The sequence below is a fragment of the Colossoma macropomum genome, unplaced genomic scaffold (genome assembly GCF_904425465.1).
Source record: "Colossoma macropomum unplaced genomic scaffold, Colossoma_macropomum, whole genome shotgun sequence".
NCBI lineage: Eukaryota > Metazoa > Chordata > Actinopteri > Characiformes > Serrasalmidae > Colossoma > Colossoma macropomum.
This window is the reverse complement of record NW_023494894.1, coordinates 566253-589385: the sequence shown is the minus strand read 5'-3', so window position 1 is coordinate 589385 and position 23133 is coordinate 566253. Positions and strand designations below refer to the sequence as shown.

Genomic DNA, 23133 nt, shown 5'->3' with positions numbered 1-23133 from the left:
AAACACAAGCGCACCAACTGGAAACTCATTTCACGCGGACTGGACCTCACGTGATGTTCGCTGTCATGGTAACGTTTACTCTAAACGCTACTCCACGCATGCGCGTCATTTAGCATCGGATTACTTGTAGTGAGCATGTAAACGAAGATTTTCCATCAAATCGTTGAATAGAGTGTGCATATAAACACCTCAGTCTGAATCTGTAATCGGATTGTATTCAATCGGATTGGCAAAAATCTTTGCATGTAAACATAGCCAATGTTGGTAACAGAATTGGTAAGCTCGGGACTCGCTCCTTGCCCTCGTGCCTCTTGTTGCCGGCACCGTCGTCGTCGTCGTCGTCGTCCTCCTCCTGCCATAACTCGCGTCACTTTGGTCACATGGCGGAACTCGGGCTTTGCGCTCCGCCCCCTCCCCACTCGCGGCTCCTTCCCTGCCCTCCTGTCCGAGGTTCGTCGCCGCTGGGTGTTCGGGCCCGCCTTCCTGCCAGCTCTCGCGGCCGTCATCGTCGGGGCCCGGGGGGCGGGCGCATGCCACAGTGTATTTTTAAGTAATGTCCTTAGACATAGACAGCAACAATGATCATAGGTACAACATCACAAAATTAAATAAGGGATGAAATGTCCATATTCAACGTATACCTTGCAGGAAATCCAACATACGTAACACAAAAGTTTGCCATGTTTCAACAGTCATGTGCTTAGCATGGTTAAGTCGCGCAGCCGTACGTTCAAGTTTTGCTATGTTAAGTAAATTAACAGCCCAGAATGATTCCAAGTGAAGTCCAGGGGTAATCCAGTTTTGTAGGATTGTCTTTTTAGCAGCAGTAAATCCAGAAAACAATAGTTTACTCTGTATAACCTTTAGCCCTATATTGGAGTTGTCATTCAAGAGACACAACCATGGGTCATAATTATATTCAATTTCCAGTAAATCGGACAACACTGAATGAAATATTTCCAGAATTTTTCAACCAAGGGACATTCCCAGAACATATGTAAAAATGTACCAGGAGTGGTGTTAGTACATATATGACAGTAATGGGTAGTTTGGAGCTTCATTTTAAATCTTCTATACGGTGTCAGGTATGCTCTATGAATAACCTTGAAATGAATAAGTTGATGTGCTAAATCTTTGGATGTTCTGTTAAGATTAGACCAAATAGTTCCCCATTCCGGAGTATAATTTAAGGCAGCAAGCTCTCTGTTCCATAATGCAGTAACTGAAAGAGGTTTCATAGTAACTTCAATCAACTTACGATAGATCCTAGCTACACATCCTTTGGAGGGCATATATGGTTGGATCCAATCCACCATAGGATGAGCAGCTATAGGAAAGCCCCATGGAACCCCATAGGTTTTAAGCACTGATCTTAATTGCAAATACACAAAGTAAGTAGAAGCTGGAAGACAAAATGTAATCCTTAAGGTCTCAAAAGAGCGAAAACCTCCATCGTCATAAAGATCACCACACACATTAACACCCCTAGAAGACCAAGAAGGTTGAGTAAAAGGTTGTGCCCCTCTTAAGAGATTGTAATTGTGCCATAATGGGGTAGAATGACAGAGTTTGAAAGGGCCTCCCATGAGCCTTTCTGTATGGGTCCAGACCTTGAGGGAATGTGCAACAATACAGCCGAATTTCAAATCAAGATTTTTAGAACCAGTACTTGTAAATAACAAATCTTGTAATCAGTGTGGCCTTACTAAAGAAGATTCAATAGTCCTCCATGGGATTTTGGGTTCTATGTCAAGCCGGGACCGCAATGCTCTTATGTGAAAAGACATAAAGTAAAATTTAAAATTTGGTACAGCTAAGCCACCCAAGGATTTTGGCAGCTGCAATGTCACTAACTTAATTCTCGGACGCCTATTATTCCATATAAATTTTGAAACCATCGAATCAATATCAGCAAAATATTTTGGGGGAGGGGGGAGTGGTAGCATAAAGAACAGGAAGTTCAGCCGGGGCAGCACATTCATCTTGACTGTTGCAATTCGACCTTGGAGGGACACTTTAAGGCTATTCCACCTTTCCATATCACGTTTGATCCTACTTAGTGTACCAATAAAGTTTTCTCTGGCTGATTTATAGATATCAGGATAAATATCAATGCCAAGGTAGGTGAATGAATCCTTAACTGGAATTACTGAAGGAATAGTAGTGGTTTTGCACAGTTTATTTAGTGGCATTAAGACTGATTTAAACCAGTTGATCTTGAACCCTGAAATGCTATTGAAAACATCAAATTCCTTCATTACAAGTTGAATGGAGACACCCACGTTGTCTAAAAACAGAAGAATATCATTGGCATAAAGCGAAATAAAGTTGCTGTGACCTTGAATTTTAATAGGATATGTTGAGGATTGTCGAATAGCTTGCACTAAAGGTTCTAAAGACAGACAGAATAAATGGGGAGAGATTGGACACCCTTGTCTAGTCCCGCGCTCTAGCTGAAATGCAGGGGAAATTACTTTGTTGGTTAATACTGATGCTGCAGGAGAATCATACAGCATTGAAATAAACGTTGTACCAAACCCAAAACGTTCAAGGACTGCCCACATATAATTCCACTCAAGCCTATCAAAGGCTTTCTCCGCGTCCAAAGAAAGCACCGCACAAGAGCGAGCAAATGTAGGTGCAGCATCCAAAATATGAAATAATCTTCGGATATTATCTGAGGCAAGACGTCCCTTTATGAACCCAGTTTGGTCTTCCCTTATTAAAGCAGGTACCACAGTTTCCAACCGCAAAGAGAGAACCTTAGCAAATAATTTGATGTCGCTACAAATAAGAGAAATAGGCCTGTAGCTTGAACATTGCAACGGGTCTTTTCCTTTTTTCAACAAGAGCGATATTAATGCAGTTTTCTGATCCCTATGAAAACTCCCAGAATCAATAGCGAAATTAAAGGAATCCAGTATAAGAGGACCCACTAAATCCCAAAGTTCCACATACAACTCAGGTGGTAAGCCATCCAGACCTGGTGATTTACCCTTCTGGAGGCATTTTATAGCTTTGTGTAATTCCTCCAGTTCCAGGGGGGCATCAAGGAGGTCCTTATCCGAATGCGAAATAACTGGAAGCTGTAACTCATTTAGAATTTTTTTACATCGAGATGCATCAAAAACTGTTTCAGATTTGTATAAATTGGTATAAAATGCTTTGAACACCCTGTTAATACCTTCGTAACTCCATTGATGCAAGCCTTAGTTTCACATTCCTTTAATCTAAGAGCTAGTAAATGGCTAGGCCTCTCTGCATCAAGGTAATACTTATGTCTTGTTCTATGCAAAATAAATTCAACCTTGGAAATTGATAAGAGCTTATGTTCTTCCTTTAAAGACCTCAGGATGACCATTTGATCTTCTGAAAAACGTTGTTTTTGCAAATTTTCTAATGATTTATTCTTGTTTTCTAAATCATTAAGGTGCTGATTCTGTAATTTAGAAAGAGTGGAGGAGAATGATATACAAAAACCCCTAATAAAACACTTGGTTGCCTCCCATAGCATCTGTGGATTACTACTGTTAGGTTTGTTAGTAGATATGAAAACCTGTAACTCAGCTTTAAGTGAGATAAGAAACTTTGAGTTAGTCAGAAGCGAGCTATTGAAGCGCCATCTGGGAGCCTTGATCATTTCAGGGAGGAGAAAACTGCATAACACAGCTGAATGGTCAGACAGTAAAATTGGCAAAATTGTAATAGAGGCCTCTGTTGAGACAAGGGAAGGACTAACAAAAATATAATCGATCCTGGAATAAGACTTATGTCTATGTGAATAAAATGTATATTCTATAAGTGTATTATTTTTAAAACACCATAAATCAATAATATCAAGGTCTTCAGCAAATTGATTCAGAAGTCTGGAAGATAGAGGGCTATGAGTATCAGGGCAAGATTTATCCAGCTTAGGATTCATCACAGCATTAAAGTCACCACCAACCAAAAGGTGAGAATCAGATAACTCCAATAGAATATTACAAAGTCTATTTAAAAATCCCCTATCTGACTCATTGGGGCAATAGACAGAAGCCAAAACTAGCCGGGCTGTGCCCAATCTAACTTTCATAAGAGCGAATCTACCTTCTTCATCATTCCTCATGTGGTCAATGGATAAGGGCAGCCTCCATTCAACCAGTATCGCTACACCTTTAGTTCTATTGGGAGCAGATGAAGAAACAGCAAGCTTATAGTACTTATTTTGAAAGCGAAATACATCACAGTGTTTTAAGTGTGTCTCCTTTATTAGAGCTATTGAGACAGATTTTCGATGTAAATATTCCAGAACTCTTGTTCGTTTCACTGCTGAATTAAGCCCATTTACATTAAAAAAGGAGTAGAATTAATTCCTCCGAGAGAAATAGACAAGGAGGGAAAAGTGACATTGATGCACCCATAATCACACAGCTGCCGCATTCTAAAAGAGTTTGAAGTCTGTTGCTAGGGGGAGGAGGGAAACTAGATACAAAAAGAGCACAGGCCGCACAGAAGCTAATTCTATAGGTGTGTGAAAAACAAAAATATTTACTGATCCGTGGCATGTCTGCCGCAACCCACAGTAGCTGAGCTCAACCCACACATCCCACAAGAAAGAAGATTCAACACCAATAACCAGTCTTGCTTCCATTTTAACCAGCATGTAATCAAACAACACAAATGTGCCTTTATGGTTCATGGTTCACCTTATAAAAGTAAGTAAGCAAGTTGAAAAGTTCAAATTGTTAAAAGGCAGTTTTCAGAGAGGGGTGAACCAACAAAACAGCAAAAAGTTCGACCGATAGATACTTAACTTTCATCCATATCCCCCACACGTTTGTCAGCTGTTGTCTGCGGTCCGGTCACACTCGAACTTGAATCTTGTTGCTGATCATTGATGCAGCGTTGCGTTGATTCTGACTGGATTTCCCGCCAAGATAGCGTTTGAACAAAGTTCTCTGCTTTTTGGGGGCAGTCAAACATCATCATTTTTCCATTGTGCTGCAACTTCACTGTTGCAGGGTAAAGAAGGAAAGGGTGCAGGCCCATAGCGACCATTTTCTTAATGACTGGATTAAAGCTCTTTCTTTTCGCCGTTGTTGCTGGGCTGAAGTCGGGGAAAAACAGCAGCGTATTTTGCGCATGCTTTACTGGATATGCCTTTCGAGCTCCATTGAGAATGGCCGCTCTATCCTGCCATCTTAAGACCCTAAAAATGAGGGTACGTGGTCGACCGGTGTCGTTCTCCCTACCATCATATACACGATGTGCACGGTCGATTTCAATGTCCCAGCCTTTCAGTGTTGGAATCCAGTTGGAGATATTGGTACGAAGATAACCTGCCACATCTGAACCTTCCACTGCTTCTGGTAGACCCACCAACCATATGTTATTCCTTCGGCTTCTGTCTTCCAGGTCCGTCATCTTGTCGGTAAGTTTATCTATTTGCCCTCTTAGCTCTGTAACTGCACATCTGTCTTCTCTTGCCGCAGCCTGAATAGAATCCACTCTATCATGGGTCTGTTTAACTGCTCTAGCCTGTAGCTCAAGTTCAGAGCTCAAAGTCTGGATAGACTCGTTAGTTTTATGCAAGCTCACTTGAATATCGCGCAACCCAGGAGTCATAACCGAGTCCACAGCCTCCCTAACCGCTGCAGCAACAGCTGAATCAAGCGTAGGTCGTTGTTCATTGAGAGCTAGCCTAATACCGTTAGCAATGGCGGCATCAAGCTCTTCTTTAGAGATAGATGAATCTTTGAATTTTTTCTTCATAGGTGAGTGCTCACCGTCTCTTTTTCTGGTCTCCATGTGGTCTGAAGTATTGGTAATGCAAAAAATGAAGCAAGTCCGTTATTTTGTCAGGATGGACGAAAGATTGTGGGTTTGTGAGCAGAGCTCAAAACTTTACGTGCATTGCCACCGAGAGGTCACGTGATCTCCCAAATGCCGACTAAAGCCTTCTTCAGACTGCTAGCCAGAATCTGATTTTTGGCATATCCAAATTGTATCCAGATTGATTTTTAAAGTGTGAACAACAAAAAAACACATGAAATCAGATTTTTCCAAATCGGATTCAAACCATATTTTGTGGTGGTTTAAAACGCGATTCCATTTGGATTTTTATAGATGCGTCTCAGTCTGGACACTCTGGACACTCAAATTGGATTTCAAAGTGTCTTTTGTGTAATCTAATTTGAGGAACAAATCTGATTTGCCTTCAGTCTGAACACAGCCAAGTAGCTGTAGTTTCCCCAATACACCATTTTTTATTACCAGGTTTCATTATCACATTTCCATGACTTTGATTCAAACTTTGATGAAGTACAGAAGGTAATTCACTCTGGAATTATTACTTAACAGACATTTGAGATTAGTACTGGATAAAAATGGTGTATTTTGTTGGTATTCCCTCAAATTATAGCACTTCCTCAGATAAAACTAATTGTACTCCAATAGGGCATAGACAATTGTGCCCAAGAACCAAGTATGTAATAAACCATTAACATCTAAACATTTAATCTTTTTTTCCACATGCCAATCTTTTAGGATGCTGTCACCACATATCTAATTCTAACACAGGCTGAACTGGTAAATTTAAAACACAACACACCATCATGGTGAAAATAAATGGAAAAAATGAAAACTAATTAACTGAACTCAAAAGACTGCTAAGAATTCTGGGACTTGACACTATTTGTATTGCGGCGTTGGTGTAGAATAAGACATTGCGCTGATAGCCAAATGCTCTTTTACTAGGTAAATCCCACTTGTGACACCAGTGTGATGTCGGAATAGAATAAGACATAGGAAACAATGCATTTACAGGCAGATGCTCTTTTATTGAACAGGAAGCAAGGGAAAACCGCCAGCCCAACGCTTTTTACTGGGAGCATAGCACCTCCAAAGAGCCTCTTTGCATGGCCATGCCTCCTGAGTTCCCACAGCAGCATGGCCAGTGGCAGATGCCACAATGTTGTTAGGGACAGTGAGTTTCTGCTGTTTATTTGAATTTAAGAAGTTTGACCATTGCACATTGAATCATATTTGTCAGTTCACTGTTGAATCATGTCAGTAAAGCACTGTTTAACTATTGCAGTATGTTTCATTTTTATCCATCTAAAAGTCTAACGTTATCTCTTGTTTGTACTTGTCTGATGTAAACAAAGTCATTCAGAGTGGTTTGTTGTGAGACATGATGTGTGATGGAGACAGTAACAGAAATACCAGAAGAAATGGTCATTCAAAAACTAAAAGAAAATACACTGTATACTTTTTAATTCATTCCTGAAAACCAGAAATACTAACAAAGTCAGAAAGATAGAGAGAAGCTGAGATGACACAAAAAGTCTCTAACCATAGTATACACAGCTAAATAATGCATCAACATGCTCATTTTAAGTAGGGATAGCAGCCACACAAAACTTATGCATGGTTGGAGAACGGCCCTTGTCAAGTATCATAGTACCACAGAGACTAAGTACTGCACATGTTTATGCCACTTATTTGCACATCACACAAAAAGCATTTTCTTATGACAGACAGGTCCCATGCACCTTCTCATATCTGTCTTTTTCACAGCAGTTTCACAGTCCATCGGCCACAATTCTAAACTAGCAGCAAAAGATGTGAGTGCTACTGGATGAATGTGGATGAACTGGATGATCTGGATGAACATGTTTGAGTGGGAGCTACATGGTGGACCCCTCAGGAGAAGCAACAGCAATGTGAACCACAGTCTAGCAGTCTTGTGCGAATGCCACAAGTATAACACTGTGTTTGCAGTGCTGAGTTAGCTGATAGTGGGCTAATACATCTGGGCCCAGCGGACTAGGTGGCTTTGACAGGAAAAAAAACAGAGATAACGGTGAGTTCAGTCTGCAGTAACCAAAGCATCCACTGGTGCCATAGTAGTGGCAGAAAATGTTTCAGTGCCAGAACAGTCTATATGGCCACTGACTTGGATCCCTAATGACCCCCCAAAAAACCTCTGCACTACTGCTCCCCAACCTGAAAGGGATATGTGAGTTGTAACTACTTTGCTACAAGAAAGGATTGTTACGGCAGAAAAATAACAAGGATAAAATACTCTCTAAAAATGTCTCCAAAGTACTAGAAGTACTGTGTTTGTGCACTGCCTCTGGTGGTGAGAAAAAGCAAAAAAGTACTGCAGTTTACCTTTACCTATACACTATATTAGTTACCAGAGTCATTTACTACACAGTTTTATCCAAAATATTTAACTAGGTAAGAAGAAAGGCTTACCAATAACGGATACACAGCCGAGTGGAGCAATGAGGGAGGCTGGAGCAAATCCGTACGCTGCAAAGTTGCCCAGCTCCCCAAGTCCCATGAGCAGGATACCACACCACCATAGCCGGCTGGTATAATATGGCTTGGTGCCCCGTTGGGATTGCCGTATGTGGGTGTACTTCTACAGAGAGAGAGTAGATTACCAGTGTTGGAAATTGTTTTATTTTGATGTATTTTCTAGTTTTTTGTTTACTTTGCTTTGCTTCAATTGTTATTCATTGTTAAACAGTATTAATGCTGAAGGGTTTAAGAAGCCACCTCCATTTCTGTTCTCGTGGTTTGAACAATTACACCAAATGGCCTTAGAACACCCCTAAGGAGGATGTGCTGGGGCAGAACACAATAAGGTATTTACAACAAGATTCAAATGTCCCACACTGTTCTGTATGACTCTATTGGGGGTGGGGGGGTGGTCTGTTGCATGGCATAAAAGCTGTGTGTCTGAGCTGCTGTTCAGATTGGGGTTGGCACTAAGGCAGGAATACTGAGCGCTCTTTTTTTAGTAAAACCATCATTATTTCTGCAACCCCTGGTCTCCTGAATCTCTTCCATGGCAAGATCAAAGATTTACAACACCAGCATGCAGTTTATATCTAACCCACATGTTGTTTTTAGAATCTCACTGACCTGGATGTTCAGTGAGATACTGATGAGAAAGTTGCCACATACTGCAATGATGATCCCCAGGATATATATCTGAAAACACACACAAACACTGCACAGGTAAAATACATTAACTCTTACTTGCACTCCTAGCTGTGAGTGTGTTTATGACTTTTGTTTGTTTCCAGTTTTAATGAATTTAATAATAAAACAGCATGTAAGAACTCTGATCAATCATGTTTTAAATTATTTCCAATATAAATTATTTGAAAATTAATTTAAATTGCAAATAATTTATAAATATTATATGTAAAATATATGTTTATAAATTATTTTAAATTTCTTTTCCTGGATCAGGGCCTTGGCATGGTAGAAGGGCTTGTGTGGTCCAGGGATCTTCAGACCTAAGTCGTCTGGAGCAGTATGCTCCTGGTGGGGGCTCCCAAGGTGAACAAGTCTGGAGTGAAGACTCAGACTAACACGATCCAAAATCCCTTATGATCAGAGGATGCAATATATCATATACCCTGCCTGGGAGAGGGTTACCGGGACCTACCCATGGAGCCAGGCCTGGGGGTAGTGTTCCTCGGCAAGTGTTTGGTGGCCGGACAGCCCACGAAGCCTGGCCGGGTTTCACCCGGAGGGGCAACGTGGGGGGACCATTGGGCCCACCACCTGCAAGGTTCAGTATGGGGGAAAGGTGCAGTGCCTTATAGGCATTGGGAGATGGTGGGATGGTCCCTGGCGGCATTGACCCCTGTGGCGGAAACTGGTTCTTGGTCATGAGAACCATGACCTCACCGAAGGGGAAGGAGCCAGAGCTTGTGCGGGAGGTTGAGAGGCACCATCTAGTTACAGTTGGGCTCACCTCCATTCATAGCGTGAATTTAAACCTGAAATTAAACTCCTTGATAAGATAATATAAGATGAGATAAGATACTCCTTTATTAGTCCCACAAATTTACAGTGCTAGAGCAGCAAAGGGATACCAAGGCGCTAAAGAAAAGAAGTAAAATGAAGAGAATTAACAAACAAAGTAATTTACAAGGTTACAGTTTATTACTTATTGTTGTATTGATAATATATATAATACTAAAAATAACTCTTGATCTTCACATACACTCTCTTAGAAAATGTACAATATAAATGTTATAAATAAAAAAGCAAAAAAAATTATAGTGTATAGTATAGGATATTTTACCCGAATTGCACATGAAGTATTGATTATATTGCACATGGGACTGGTGACGAATGAACAATATAAACATTAGAAATAGAAAAGGCAAAAAATCTTTACACCATAGAGATATTTTACACATATTGCACATGGAGTATTGATTATATTGCACACAGATATGGTGATGAATACACAGTTGTGGGGACAGGGTTCTACTGGGAGCAGCACTGGTTGTACAGTCTAACAGCAGCAGGAAGGAAGGACCTGCAATAGCGCTCCTTCATACACTTGGGGTGAAGCCGTCTGTCACTGCAGGAGCTGCCCAGTGCTGCCAGAGTCTCATGCATGGGGTGGGAGTTGTCATCCAGCATGGACGCTAGTCTGGCTAACATCCTCCTGTCTCCCACCACCTGGGCCTGTCAAGTTTTTTTCTGTCTGCAGTTGAGATGCTGCTGTCCAAGCAGACCACTCCATAAAAAATGGCTTATGCCACCACAGTGTCGGAAAAAAGGTCCTCAGGAGTGCACTCCAAACAACCTCAGTCTTCTAAGCAGGTAGAGTCTGCTCTGGCTTTTCCTGTAAAGTGCACTAATATTATCTCACCAGTCCAGTCTGTTGTTGAGGTGAAAACCCAAGTACTTATAAGAGTCCACTCTCTCAATGTCCATTCCCTGGATGTTCACTGGGGGAGGGAGGGGTCTGCACCTGTGGAAATCCATCACCATCTCTTTGGTCTTCCCCATATTGATCAGGAGCTGGTTCCTCAGATGCCAGTCCACAAAGTCCTGGGTCTGTTCTTTTTACTCTCTGTTGTCCTCTTCTGTAATGAGGCTGATGATTGTGGCGTCATCAGAGAACTTCTGTAGATGATGATTCGGTGAGCTGTACATGAGTATGCAGTGTACAGGGTGAAAAGGAACAGTGCCAGGACTGTTCCCTGAAGGGCCCCTGTGCTACTGACCACCATGTCAGACACACAGTCCTGTGCCCGCACATATTGTGGTTGGTTGGTGAGGTAGTCCAGAATCCAATTTAACAGGTGGTGATCCAAAGTCCTACAGCTTGTTCCTTAGGAGCCTAGGCTGAATGGTGTTAAAGGCACTGGAGAAATGAAAGAACATAATTCTCATAGTGCTCCCGGGCTTCTTAAGGCGAGAAAGAGCTTTGTGTGGGAGATAGATGACTGCATCATCCACTCCAATGCCAGGTTGATAGGTGAACTGAAGTGGGTCCATAGATGAGAGAGGAGATGAGCAAGGACCAGACTCTTTAGCGTCTTTATCAGGTGCAACATCAGTGAGACCGGCCTGTAGCTGCTGAGGTCCTTCAGGTGCTGCGTCTTCGGCACTGGTACCACACAAGATGTTTTCCACAGTTGTGGTACCCTTCTAAGCTTCTGGCTTACATTGAACATGTGTCCAACCATTCCACACAGCTAATCTGTATGGGTAGGGGGGTTGGGCTGACAGCAGGGGAACCAGTGGGGGCGAGGTTGTGGAGAGGGGGCAAATGTGGGAGAGGGGGCCGGGCAGTACACTGGGAGTGCAGAAGAGGGGGGTTGCAACAGGGATAACTGTGTAGGGGGAGGTGAGTGATCAAATCTATTTAAAAATAGTTTGAGATCATTCACCCACTTTTGGTTCACTACAACCTGGAAGTCGGTTTTCTTGTGGCCAGAGATTGTTTTAAGGCTTTTCCAGACCCCACTGATTTTTGTTTTTCTGCAGCTGTTCCTCCATCTTCTTCCAGTAGCTGGCCTTCTTCCTGTAGGGGTTGGTCAACTCTCTTATTCAGGAGTTGCACAGTGTGAGAGGTGCCAGGCAGGTGTAGGGATACTTACAAGACCCTGGCTGGCTGCTGTGCAGTTGGAGTTTGTCCCGGTAGACAAGAGCGTCGCCTCAATGTGAATTTACATTGTAGGAGGGAAACTGTAACTGTTGTGTATGCATAAGGACCAAACAACAGTTCTGAGTATTCTGCCTTTTTGGAGTGAGTGGGTAGGGTGGGGTTCTGCAAAGGGCCCCATTATGTCTGTAGGTGACTGGGAAACCCAAATGGCAAATTGTTATTGGACTTCTGTGCTAGTCAGGGATTGTCCATAACGAAAACAAAAAGTTTGAACACAAGAATGTTCATAAGTGTACCTGGTACCAGAGATACTTGGGTCAAAGTACTTTATTGTCATTTCATCTGACTTGGGACTATATGTTCTGGACACTCAAGTGGAAAGAGGTGCTGAGCTGTCAACAGATCACCATCTGGTGATGAGTTGGTTTAGATGGCAGGGAAGACAGGCTGTCAGACTTGGTAGGCTCAAGCGAACAGTGAGGGTGTGCTGGGAGCGACTGTCAGAGGCCCCTGTTTGAAATTATTTTAACTCCCTCCTCCAGGAGAATTTTTCTCATGTACTGGACGAGGTTGGGAACACGGAGTCTGAATGGATCCTGTTCAAAACCTCCATTATGGATGCAGCCAGGTGTAGCTGTGGCCAAGAGCTTGTTGGTGCTTGTCTGAGCAGCAACCTAAAACCCCCTGGTGGACACCAGTGGTTAGGGAGGCCTTCAAGCTGAAGATGGAGGCCTTTAGGGACTGGTTGGCCCAGAGGTCTCCTGACTCAGCAGTTAGGCACTGACAGGCAAAAAAGGCAGCAGCAGTGGCGGTGGCAGAAGTAAAATCCAGAACATGGGAGGAGTTTGGAGAGGCCATGAAAAAAGACTTTTGGTTGGCTTCAAGAAGGTTCTGGACAACCATCTGGTGACTCAGGAGTGGTGAGGGTGGCTTCGCTTAAGCTGTATTCAGCAGAGGTGGAGAAACTCTGATTTCAAATGAGTATACTGTTGGTTGGTGGAAAGAGCACACTGAGGAACTCCTAAACCCGAGAGACATGCCTCCCTCACAGTACTCAGGACCAGAGGCTTCTAGGGTGTCAGACTCCATTTCCTCACCTGGAAAAGGTGGCATGCCCCTCCACGTAAGGGAAGTAGACCTGTCCCAGGTGGAGGAGTATAAGTATCACAAATGACGGGAAGAGAGATTGTAGCAGCCACAGGCTGGGACAGGCAGCAGCAGTAATGCAGTTGCTGTACCAGACTGTAGTGGTGAAGAGGGAGCTGAGCTATAAGGCACAACTCTCTGCTTACTGGTAGGTCTACACCCCACCCTCACCTATGGTCACAAGCTTTGGGTAATGACCGAAAGAATAAGATCATGGACACAAGAGGTGGAAATGAGCTTGGTTTGCAGGGTGGCGGCCTACACTCTATTTGATAGGGAGAGGGTGAGGCCCAAAGTAGAGCTGCTGCTCCTCCACATTGAGAGGAGCCAGTTGAGTTGGTTCGGGCATATGAACAGGATGCCTTTTTAACTATTATTCTTTTCAAAAGCTCTTTATAGCCATGGTTATACAACAACTGGATATACAGATTATCAATCTGCTGTGAATGAACTCTCACAGTAGCATCATTTTTTCCATGAGATGTTTCCTTGACCTTTGAAATGGACTGTGAACATCTCTGCGGACTATGACTATGAATGCCTAAGCAACATTGACGTTAAACTCTACTGTGTGGAACTAAAGCATTTAAAATGTGTACAATTTTGTGTTTTGTGAGTGAATAAAAAAAATAACTTGAGATGGGACTGTGTGAATCAGTTTGACAGGGTTTAAGGACAACTGGCATGCGCACATAGACACACACAAAAGGACCAATTTCACAAATCATACTAACACAACCAGAAAAATAAAATTGAGGGCAAGCAAACAAACTTTATAAGGTTATCTTATCAATTCTCACCAAAACAACTATAAGAAAACAGACATAAACACGAAAATCACTGATCATAAGCACTTCTAGCAAAGGCTTCACCGTCTCTTACTATAAATGTTAAAGTGGAATTCCACTGTTTTTCTTACATTTCTGCACAATTTATGAGATGTAAAGTTCAGGTCTGATGTGAGTGGGGCATTGTAGAATATAGAATATACACTTATATGGCCAATTATTTGCTATCCAAAATGACAAGTGAACAAGTGAAGATTTTTGGGGTACTATTTGCTTCTTAACACCCTGCATGTCTATACCCTTGTCTTGAATGGATTTTAAAAACTGTGTTAGACCAAAACTTTCTCAAAACTATTGCAATTCAGTGTCTCCGGCATCAGGTGACATATCTGTAACCATTTAATTTAATAGCTTTCATTGATAGCTTTCAGAGTGATCAAAGGCTTTGGATATCTTGTGCCTATAACCACCACTGTGAACAATTTTGACAGTTCTGAATAAATTTGTTGACATTGTAATAACTAAATTATGCGTTTAATTTAATTTTGGATTTAGTTTAATTTTGACAAATCAGTGCAATTACTCTCTAGCACTATTAGCCCATTGAGATGAGCTGTACATCAGCACTCAATAGTCATGTTCTGTATTTGATTTCAAGATATAAGGGAAATTTCCTGTATGAACTTAAAGTTGGCTTGAAAAAGCCAGCTAATTACATTAAATTGCCAAAATAGTGGAAGACTATTAATGGTTGCTAAAGTATTGCTTAGATGTTGCTAGGTGGTTGCTATGGAATTACAGTTTTTTATGAATGCTTACATGCTAAAGTTAGAAAGAACACATAGTTAGTGAAACAGGACACTGAAAAAGCAAAACCTCAACCCAGATCTGCGCAACTACAAGCACATTCTCAGACTACACACAGTGTTTTGCGCATCACTAAACACACTTCTCTACATTAGACACAGAAATCTAACATGATGTCACTTCTTTGCCATTTCAAGGCACAGCCTTTCAAAATACCACACCTGTGAACCAACTGATCAAACATGGCCTTCAGGTGTACAGAAGCTTAGGTGCGTAATTGTAAACTCACTAATCAAGTATAAGCACTGTAAAAAGGCAAAAGGTGAGGTTTTTTTTTTTATTCATGCTTTCTTTTTTGTGTCCACAAATTTTTTGCTGTGTTTATGTAACATATTCTATTTAGAAAATGTTCTGTTCTGAGTTTCAGTGCAAAATGCAACCTTTGGGAATGTATGGATTTATTTATTGACTGATGTTACAATGTGGAGAGGAGAAAAATATTCTTCAGTGTGCAGGGATGGGGTGTAATGGAATACAAGTATTGGGAAAACATATTTAGAGTACACAAATAAAGTATCTGCATTCAGTCCAAGTTACATTTTGTAAAGACAGTATTCAGAATACAGTTACTCTTTACATTTTTAGAAAAATACTTTTAGAATACATTCCCAGTAAATACAAAAAAATCTAATCTTCAAAAGAAACAGCGTTGATGCTTGTTTTTAAATCAGCGCACTGCATGTAGAAAACATGGTCATTAGATGAACCCCTTAAAAGAACCTCAATTAACAGTTTTTATACCAAAAGAAGCCTGAGTAGACTGCTAAATTAATGTGAAGAGTCAGTTATTAATCTCAGTGTTACTGGGCTCTGCTAAAGCCTGAGTAGACTGATAAATCAATGTGATTGGTTATTAATCTCAGTGTTACTGAGCTCTACTAAAGCCTGAGTAGACAGAAAAATCAACATGATCTGTTGTTAATCTCAGTATTACTGAGCTCTGCTAAAGCCTGAGTAGACTGATAAATCAATGTGATGATCAGTTATTAATCTCAGTGTTACTGAACTCTTTTGAGGGATGATCGAACTAATAATCTCATAAGTAGTGGAAATATTTATAAGTGATAAGTTTATCATCAGTGTTGTACTGGATTTTTTCACAGGGGATTGTAGGATTGGTAGACTGAAGCAGGTAGTGAAAAAGAAAAAATGTTAAGAATTTGTAATCTTCATTTAAATGATAAATGAATGTTTACAGGATAGATTACAGGATAAAAACTCCTCACAAGTGACAGCAAGGAACAATGTGAATTAGTAAGAAAAAATACAATGTTTTCCCCATGTACTATATCAAGATGCATCCTAAATGCATTCTAAATGTATTCTGAATATGTTTTTTTTATATATATATATTATAATGGAATCCAATACTGAATACATTTTTTGAAAAGTTTTAGCCATCACTACTTTTTTAAAGTTGCCCAACACTGTCAGTACTGGTCTTGTGTGCTGTGTTTGGTTATTCATACATTTTACTCTAACAATATCTTTGAATAAAATCAAACCCTACATTGTCAGAAAAGCAAAAATGTTTAAGGTGTTTTAGATTGAGCATAGCAGTGTGTAACTGGTCCAAACATAATCAGATTGTATGAACTCTGTGTGCACCATACGGTGACAAAATTTGGTTTTTATACATTATAATTATACATTGTTTTGAATGAAATGTTTTATTTTGCATACAATCTGAGGTGTTCTGCTGCATGTGTGTGTGGCTGTGTGAATTGTGTGTAGTGTTTGGACAAAATGACCCCTGTTTTTAAAATCATGCCTAAGCAATTGTAAAAAACTGTAAGAAAAGCCAACTTAATGAGAATGACTATCTTCAATGCAATTTGCAAAAAGTGTGTGTGTGTGTGCATGTGCATGTTTGTATAGGTGTTAGTGTTAACTCTGCCAAGTGTGTGTCCACACATAATCCATGCAGGTTAAGTCTCCCTGAAGAAATTCAAACAAATGTCCAGGGTGTGCCCTCTCTGTCTTGGCAAACAATGAAACACTGCTCAAACAGCTATGTTTCAACTGCCAGACTTTTATTTAGAAATGTTTTTAGGTTCTTTTTCAAAATTGCTGTGCTAAAGTTGAGATTAGAAGAAATTCAACCCTGAAGCGACATTGCACCAGTAAACTGCACCAGGGGAACTGTTGCAGTTCAACACAAATGTTACAAGAGAGGTACAAACAGGACTGATAGTTGTTTTTACTATTTGTCTCAATATTTTGCTTTTGTGGCAGTTGCTCATTTTCCTTGTCAACTGTGTCACAGATCATAGTAATCTTTTATCTGTGTGAAGTTATACATTGTAGTTTGAGTTGGTTCTTGGCTTGTACTGATTAAAGAAATAGTTTGATAAAGGTTAAAGGCTGTAGTTTGACTCGTAGCTAGAAAGAGCTTTGACTGCAGGATGCAATTTGAAAGGTAGTTTAAGCTATAGCTCATACCTCCATGATGAATCTTCAGGAGTAGCTTCCACGAGGCATCAGAAGAGAGTGAAGTTTTCAATCAGAGTGCACAGACACTTCCTCACACGCTGTACTTTCACATACACTGTATGTAGTAAATGAAGGTAACAATAAACACTTAAGAACTTAAGAGACCCACAGTAATATAACTTTGCTTTCGTTCAAGTGTATACAGAGTGTTAGTGGTTAGCACTGCAAAATAACACAGGAGTCCATTGTTAGCACATTCCATTATGTGACCTAATCACACGTGACTTGTGCAATTGCATCATTAGCAATGTGAAATCAGCTCATTCATTCTTTCTCTTTCTTACCCTTTCCACTTCTCTCACTTCAGTGCTCTCTATCTGTTTCTCTCTCTTAGCTTTGGTGTAAACCCCTTAGTCACTCATAATATGTCTGCTTGAGACAATAACTTTTTTCTTGAGATAAGGCCAATTAACCTATTAATAAAATATCAATGGCTGTGTGCCTTGTCCCCATAAGACAATTACATCCTGGATTAGACTGTATTTGTGTAACCATATTGTACACTATCCATATTAAAAACTGCTAACAGGTAAGTGCTTTAACAACTACATATACTACATATCAAAATTGTATTATCAGAGTCAGTTATGTATCTGTACTCGTATCAGATCTCCAAAAAATACTTTATTCTATCAGAAGCTTAGAAGAATTCCTAACATTTGAAACAACAACCACTGAGAAGGTACATCTGTGGTTAACATACCTTAGGGCTGCTCTGTAACACTGCTTCACAACATTCATATTGTACAGCACAAAATACTATACCACACACAAGCAACAATATGATCTATTGATACAAGCAAGCTGTCTATCAACCTAAATTCACACAAACAATCAACAGACCATGAAACGCAAAAGGCCAAAGTGAGGTCCCCATCTTAACCTCACACCCACACATATCATTATTGCAATAAAATAAAAACACTACCTCTAACAAAGCAGTTTCTATGCACTGGAATACATACATTGCTGCTGGTGGGACACAGCCAGAGGTCTTCAACAGAGTGAGAGAATGTGTGACTGTACAAGCTGAGTCTTTGTGAAGGATGGGACAATAGTGGTCTGTGCTGTTGTTGGACCCAAAGGAGAACAGAGGCAGGGGTGGGCCTACCAAAGCTACTGGGGAGGGGGCACAGCGGTCCACTAGGATGAAGACCATCAGCTGCCAGGACACTAGAGCTATTCTCTCAGTGCCTGCTCCTCTGCTTACCACAGTACCACTAACATACTGACTATGTGTGTGAGTGTGTGTGTGTGTGTGTGTGTGTGTCAGTGAAGTTATAATGTCAAACCACAGTGCAATACTGAGAGGCTCTTTGTGCCATAATGTGCTGTCATTTACATTTAGCAAGCCTCAAGAAATGAAAACACCCACAGCAAAGGAGAAAGGACAGTTTTTTCGGTTCTTCAGGGGGTCTTTAGTAAGGACAGTGGTTCTATACATAACCATGAACACTTGAAGAACCATTTGCATGCTTAAATGATTCTTTGCATGGTGATGGTCCTTCAATGAAAAATGTGTTGTATATGGTTCTATAAAACCTTTTTGTAAATGGTGTTATATAGCACCAAAAAGGGTTCTTCTGTCTGACATCGTAAGTCAATTGAACAAACTTACAAAACTTAGGTTTGCCATACTTTCGGTGCAAGTTTCAGCTACTTGTTTATCCATTTATTTATATATTTATTTACTTACTTACTTACTTACTAACTCTTTGTTTTATCTGCAAACTACGTTCATCATTAATTTAACAGTCTATCAAAATGTTTAGAAAGTCATACAGTGAAGTGTTAAGAACCTACACATTTGGAATTACAGTGAATGCCTAGTATAAAAATATGCAATTCCTTTAAAAAAATGCATTTGTAGAGCAAAAGTAGGCCACAGCCTCCACAATCGAACACATCGCCTTATCTGTAAAGGGTCCTATCTCTTCATGACACTTCTACGGAAGCCTTCTGGTGCATCTCGGTATTTGTCTCTCGCGTGCCCTCTTGTGGGCACTGTGAAAAAATACTCAATGTAGTTTGTCTAGCTTTCTTGTGATGCATTCCTCATCCAGATCGATCAAACAGCACAACTGATCATGAAATGTTCTCACTTTACTGATGCCGTGCTACTTGTAAAATAGAGATAGTGAATAAAGTGGACAAAATGAGCACCCCCTGAATTCACATAAAACAGCACAAGAATTTCCCTGTTTAGTCCCTGGTCAGCGAAACAGAATGTGGGTGAGTGAGTAGATGGAAAGCTGCGATCATAAAGTAAGTGTGTGTGTGTGTGTGAGTGGGTGAATGAATGTGTTTTCTCTTGCCAGATCAAATGCAGAAGTGTTAGGCTTGTGTCACGATTATTATAATTATAGTAATTATTAGCTTTGGAATTAACAACTTATATGTTCTGAAGATATTGCAACTTTCCTTGTATCGGAACATAATCTATAATGTCATGTTATCATTATGAAAATGCGCTGCACTAAAGTTTTCAAACATGTATATATCCACCTACGTCTGTGGTCACTAACCCGCCTCTTGGAGAACTACCCTCCTGTAGGTTTCACCTCCAACCCAAATCTCACAGTTCTATGCCTCCTGAAGACAATAATTGGCTGGGTCACATGTGGGGGATAGACTCTAGGAGCAGAGTTAGCGACCAGTGACATTGAAATTTCTCAGCATTTTGGTATGCTACATAAGGTATCTACTGTGAACATCCATCGCACCTCTAGCCTAATTACACTGCAGGACAGTGATTAGAACAGCAGGGGGGTCTAACTGCAGTGACTACCTCTGAGACAGAGAGGGAGAGAGGGAGAGAGATAGAGAGAGAGATTATTCCAGCTTTTGTATATTTAATTTGCTTCACCTAGGACATGATTACGAGCTTGTAATAATTATTAGCTTAACTGTAAAAGGACTGATGTAAAATTTGAAGACACTAGAATTCTCCATGGGTTGAAGCACCATCTGTAGGCATCACGATGGGAGAAATTCCAACATTTAACTATGACTACGACATTAATCAGATGTCACTATGAAAGAACCTCTAATTACAAGTATAGGTTTATAATACAACTTCCAGGTCACTGCACCCCAAGAGCATTGAAATGAATGTCGAAACCAACAAAAAATATTAGGATAACTGAGAATATTCCTAATCGAACCAGTTGTAGCGCATGGATGGGCTAAGCGACTAAAGCGACCGTTTTTATGACCAACGGCAGGATAGCTGTATTACGTCACTTAAAACCTTGAGAAACTTAAATGTTTTAAAAGTATTGCAGATTAGCGTGCGTCAAATTCCTACATTAAGCATAATATGCACCGTTACGACTAATAGACTGCACAGCTGTTGTTGTATAAATTATACTGTTTTCCATCTCCTTGTATCTCTGTTAGCATGTCACACTATTATTCTACCGATAGCAGTTATATTTTTTTCGTTGTCGTTGTCGCCCCGGCCGAATTACCAGGCAGTGGCATGCGCGCCCCTGCAATTGTTTTCGTGAGTGATCTCCCGGAGCTGTCCCTTTCAGGACCACCTACAAAATATTTAGCGTGGTAGTACGTGTTGCTGCACAGCAACGGAGAGCGCGCGAAGGATCTGGGGAATTTCCTTCGTTAGAGATAAAGACATTGAAAATGGAACATCGTTGAAGCCGTTTTTCTCAGCACATCAGAAATCAAATGCAAGAGAACGCCGCTTTTTGGTAAACGAATGTGATTGTGCTATGGGAAGGAAACCCCTCAATCTCAAACAATGCCTGACAGGCATAGAAACGTCTAGGCGGCATGAGTGAAGATTCTGGGAGAGGGTTGGTCCACCCTCAGTCTCAGCTCACATGAGTCAGTTTAATAGAATCAGCGGGCTAATTTCTATCATCGGAATCACAGACGCTTCATACAGTAAGTGAACTCTGGCTTTCGAACATTTAAGAGAATGTGCCATCTGCTTTGTAAGATTGGACGTCGCGTTTAAAGACAAGCTAAGCCTATTTGCGTAAGTAGGGTAATGTGAAAACATTGGTCTCATTTGCAGTGACAGAGCTGAAATGCTCAGGTCTTTGATAACTGTTATAACTTTGGTGACGCAAGAGTGGCGTGCACCTCCTACAGCGCCAATAGAACTAAGTGATAATGGTTATTTTTTCTTGCTATTGTTTACTACACAAAATGAGGTTGTCAAGCAAGTGCATCAATTAACCGTTTCCTTTTCTTTCAAGATTTGCAACCAGTCACAATCACACGAGGAGCCTCAAGACATGACTGGACAGAGTCTCAAGGATTCAAACGTAGCCAATACTGAGAATAACGCCATTAGCATTAATGTCGGAGGCTTCAAAAGGCGACTTCTCTCTAACATACTGTCTCGCTTCCCTGAGACACGTCTTGCCCGTTTGCTTCGATGTCAGTCAAAAGAATCCATCCTTGAACTGTGTGACGACTATGATGATGCTGAAAAGGAGTTCTACTTTGACCGTAATCCTACGCTTTTTCCCTATGTTTTGAATTTCTATAACACAGGCCGTTTACATGTTATGGCAGAGCTCTGTATTTTCTCATTCAGCCAGGAAATTGAATATTGGGGCATCAATGAATTTTTCATCGACTCCTGTTGCAGCAACACCTACCACTGCAGGAAAATGGAGCCAGAACGGGAGGAATGGGAGGACAAAAGTGATGAAGGGAGCACTACTTCTTCCTTTGATGAAATCTTGGAATTCTACAGCGATGCTGCAAAGTTTGACGAGCAGCCACTGGGGAGTGTCAGAAGGAAAATTTGGCTAATGTTGGACAACCCTGGCTACTCCATACCTAGCCGTATCATCAGCGTATTCTCTATTCTGGTGGTGCTGGGATCCATAGCCACCATGTGCATGAACAGCATGAGTGAGTTTGCCCTGCTGGACAGTGAAGGCCTGCCTCAAGAGGACCCCCGTTTTGAGGCTGTGGAGCATTTTGGAATAGGCTGGTTCACTTTTGAGCTGGTTGCCAGGTTTATGGTGGCACCGGACATCCTCCACTTCTTCGAACACCCACTGAACACGATTGACCTGATATCCATTCTGCCCTTCTACCTCACGCTCCTAATTGACCTAGTGGCTGAGAGCAGTCCTGCTCTGGCCAACCTTGGCCGTGTAGCACAGGTGCTTCGGTTGATGCGGATCTTCCGAATCCTAAAGCTGGCACGTCACTCCACGGGCTTGCAATCACTTGGAGCTACACTGAAAAACAGCTACAAGGAGGTTGGACTGCTGCTTTTATACCTGGCAGTAGGGGTGTCCTTCTTCTCTGTGATGGCCTACACCATCGAAAAGGAGGACAATGACGGACTTACCACCATCCCAGCCTGCTGGTGGTGGGCCACGGTTAGCATGACCACAGTGGGCTACGGAGATGTGGTGCCAGGGTCCATTGCAGGAAAGCTCACTGCCTCAGCCTGCATCCTGGCAGGCATCTTAGTGGTAGTGCTGCCCATCACGCTTATTTTCAACAAGTTCTCTTTGTTCTACAAAAGGCAGAAGCAGCTAGAGATTGCCATGAGGAGCTGTGATTTCGATGAGGGTATTAAGGAAGTGCCCTCTGTGAACCTGAGGAACTACTACGCTCATAAAGTAAAGTCTCTTATGGTCAGTCTGTCCAACATGAGTCGCAGTTCCCCCAGTGATCACAGCCTAAGTGAGTCTCTGCAGTAGTTCAGGTATCTGAAAGCAAACTCCTTTTTTTGGCTACAGTTTAAGTGTAGAGCATTCAGTTGTACCAAATAGTTCTGTCCTACCAGCAAAACATTCTCATCTGATGTGGCCCAGATTTGCCTAGTTTAGTTTTACTTTCTGAAACCGTAACCGATTTGTATATTTGCCATCTAAGGTCTTGAAAATAGTTTGTTTTTCACAATAACAGAATGCAAGTGTTGATCCA

At 41.2% G+C, this 23133-nt stretch overlaps 2 protein-coding genes across 3 annotated transcripts in view; one reads left to right on the top strand and one right to left on the bottom strand.

Moving 5' to 3' along the window:
* Nucleotides 1–18253, bottom strand: part of LOC118800425 (NIPA-like protein 2) — a 50660-nt gene extending 32407 nt beyond the window's left edge. For both annotated transcript variants that reach the window (XM_036560634.1, XM_036560632.1), the window contains exons 1-4: nucleotides 18177–18253; nucleotides 17161–17266; nucleotides 8917–8985; nucleotides 8242–8410 (exon numbers count right to left, since the gene is read on the bottom strand). In XM_036560634.1, the coding sequence (XP_036416527.1) occupies nucleotides 8242–8410; nucleotides 8917–8985; nucleotides 17161–17166 (244 nt within the window). In that variant the 5' untranslated portion in view covers nucleotides 17167–17266; nucleotides 18177–18253. The remainder of the gene's footprint in view (nucleotides 1–8241; nucleotides 8411–8916; nucleotides 8986–17160; nucleotides 17267–18176) is intronic.
* A 3220-nt stretch (nucleotides 18254–21473) lies between these two features.
* On the top strand, nucleotides 21474–22907 carry LOC118800443 (potassium voltage-gated channel subfamily S member 2-like). Its single transcript, XM_036560676.1, has one exon. It carries the CDS (start codon nucleotides 21474–21476, stop codon nucleotides 22905–22907), a length of 1434 nt encoding a protein of 477 aa, XP_036416569.1.
* Nucleotides 22908–23133: the final 226 nt, after the last annotated feature.

Coding starts and splice junctions, on each gene's coding strand:
- LOC118800443 (XM_036560676.1), top strand. CDS start 21,474: ATGACTGGACAGAGTCTCAAGGATTCAAACGTAGCCAATACTGAGAAT.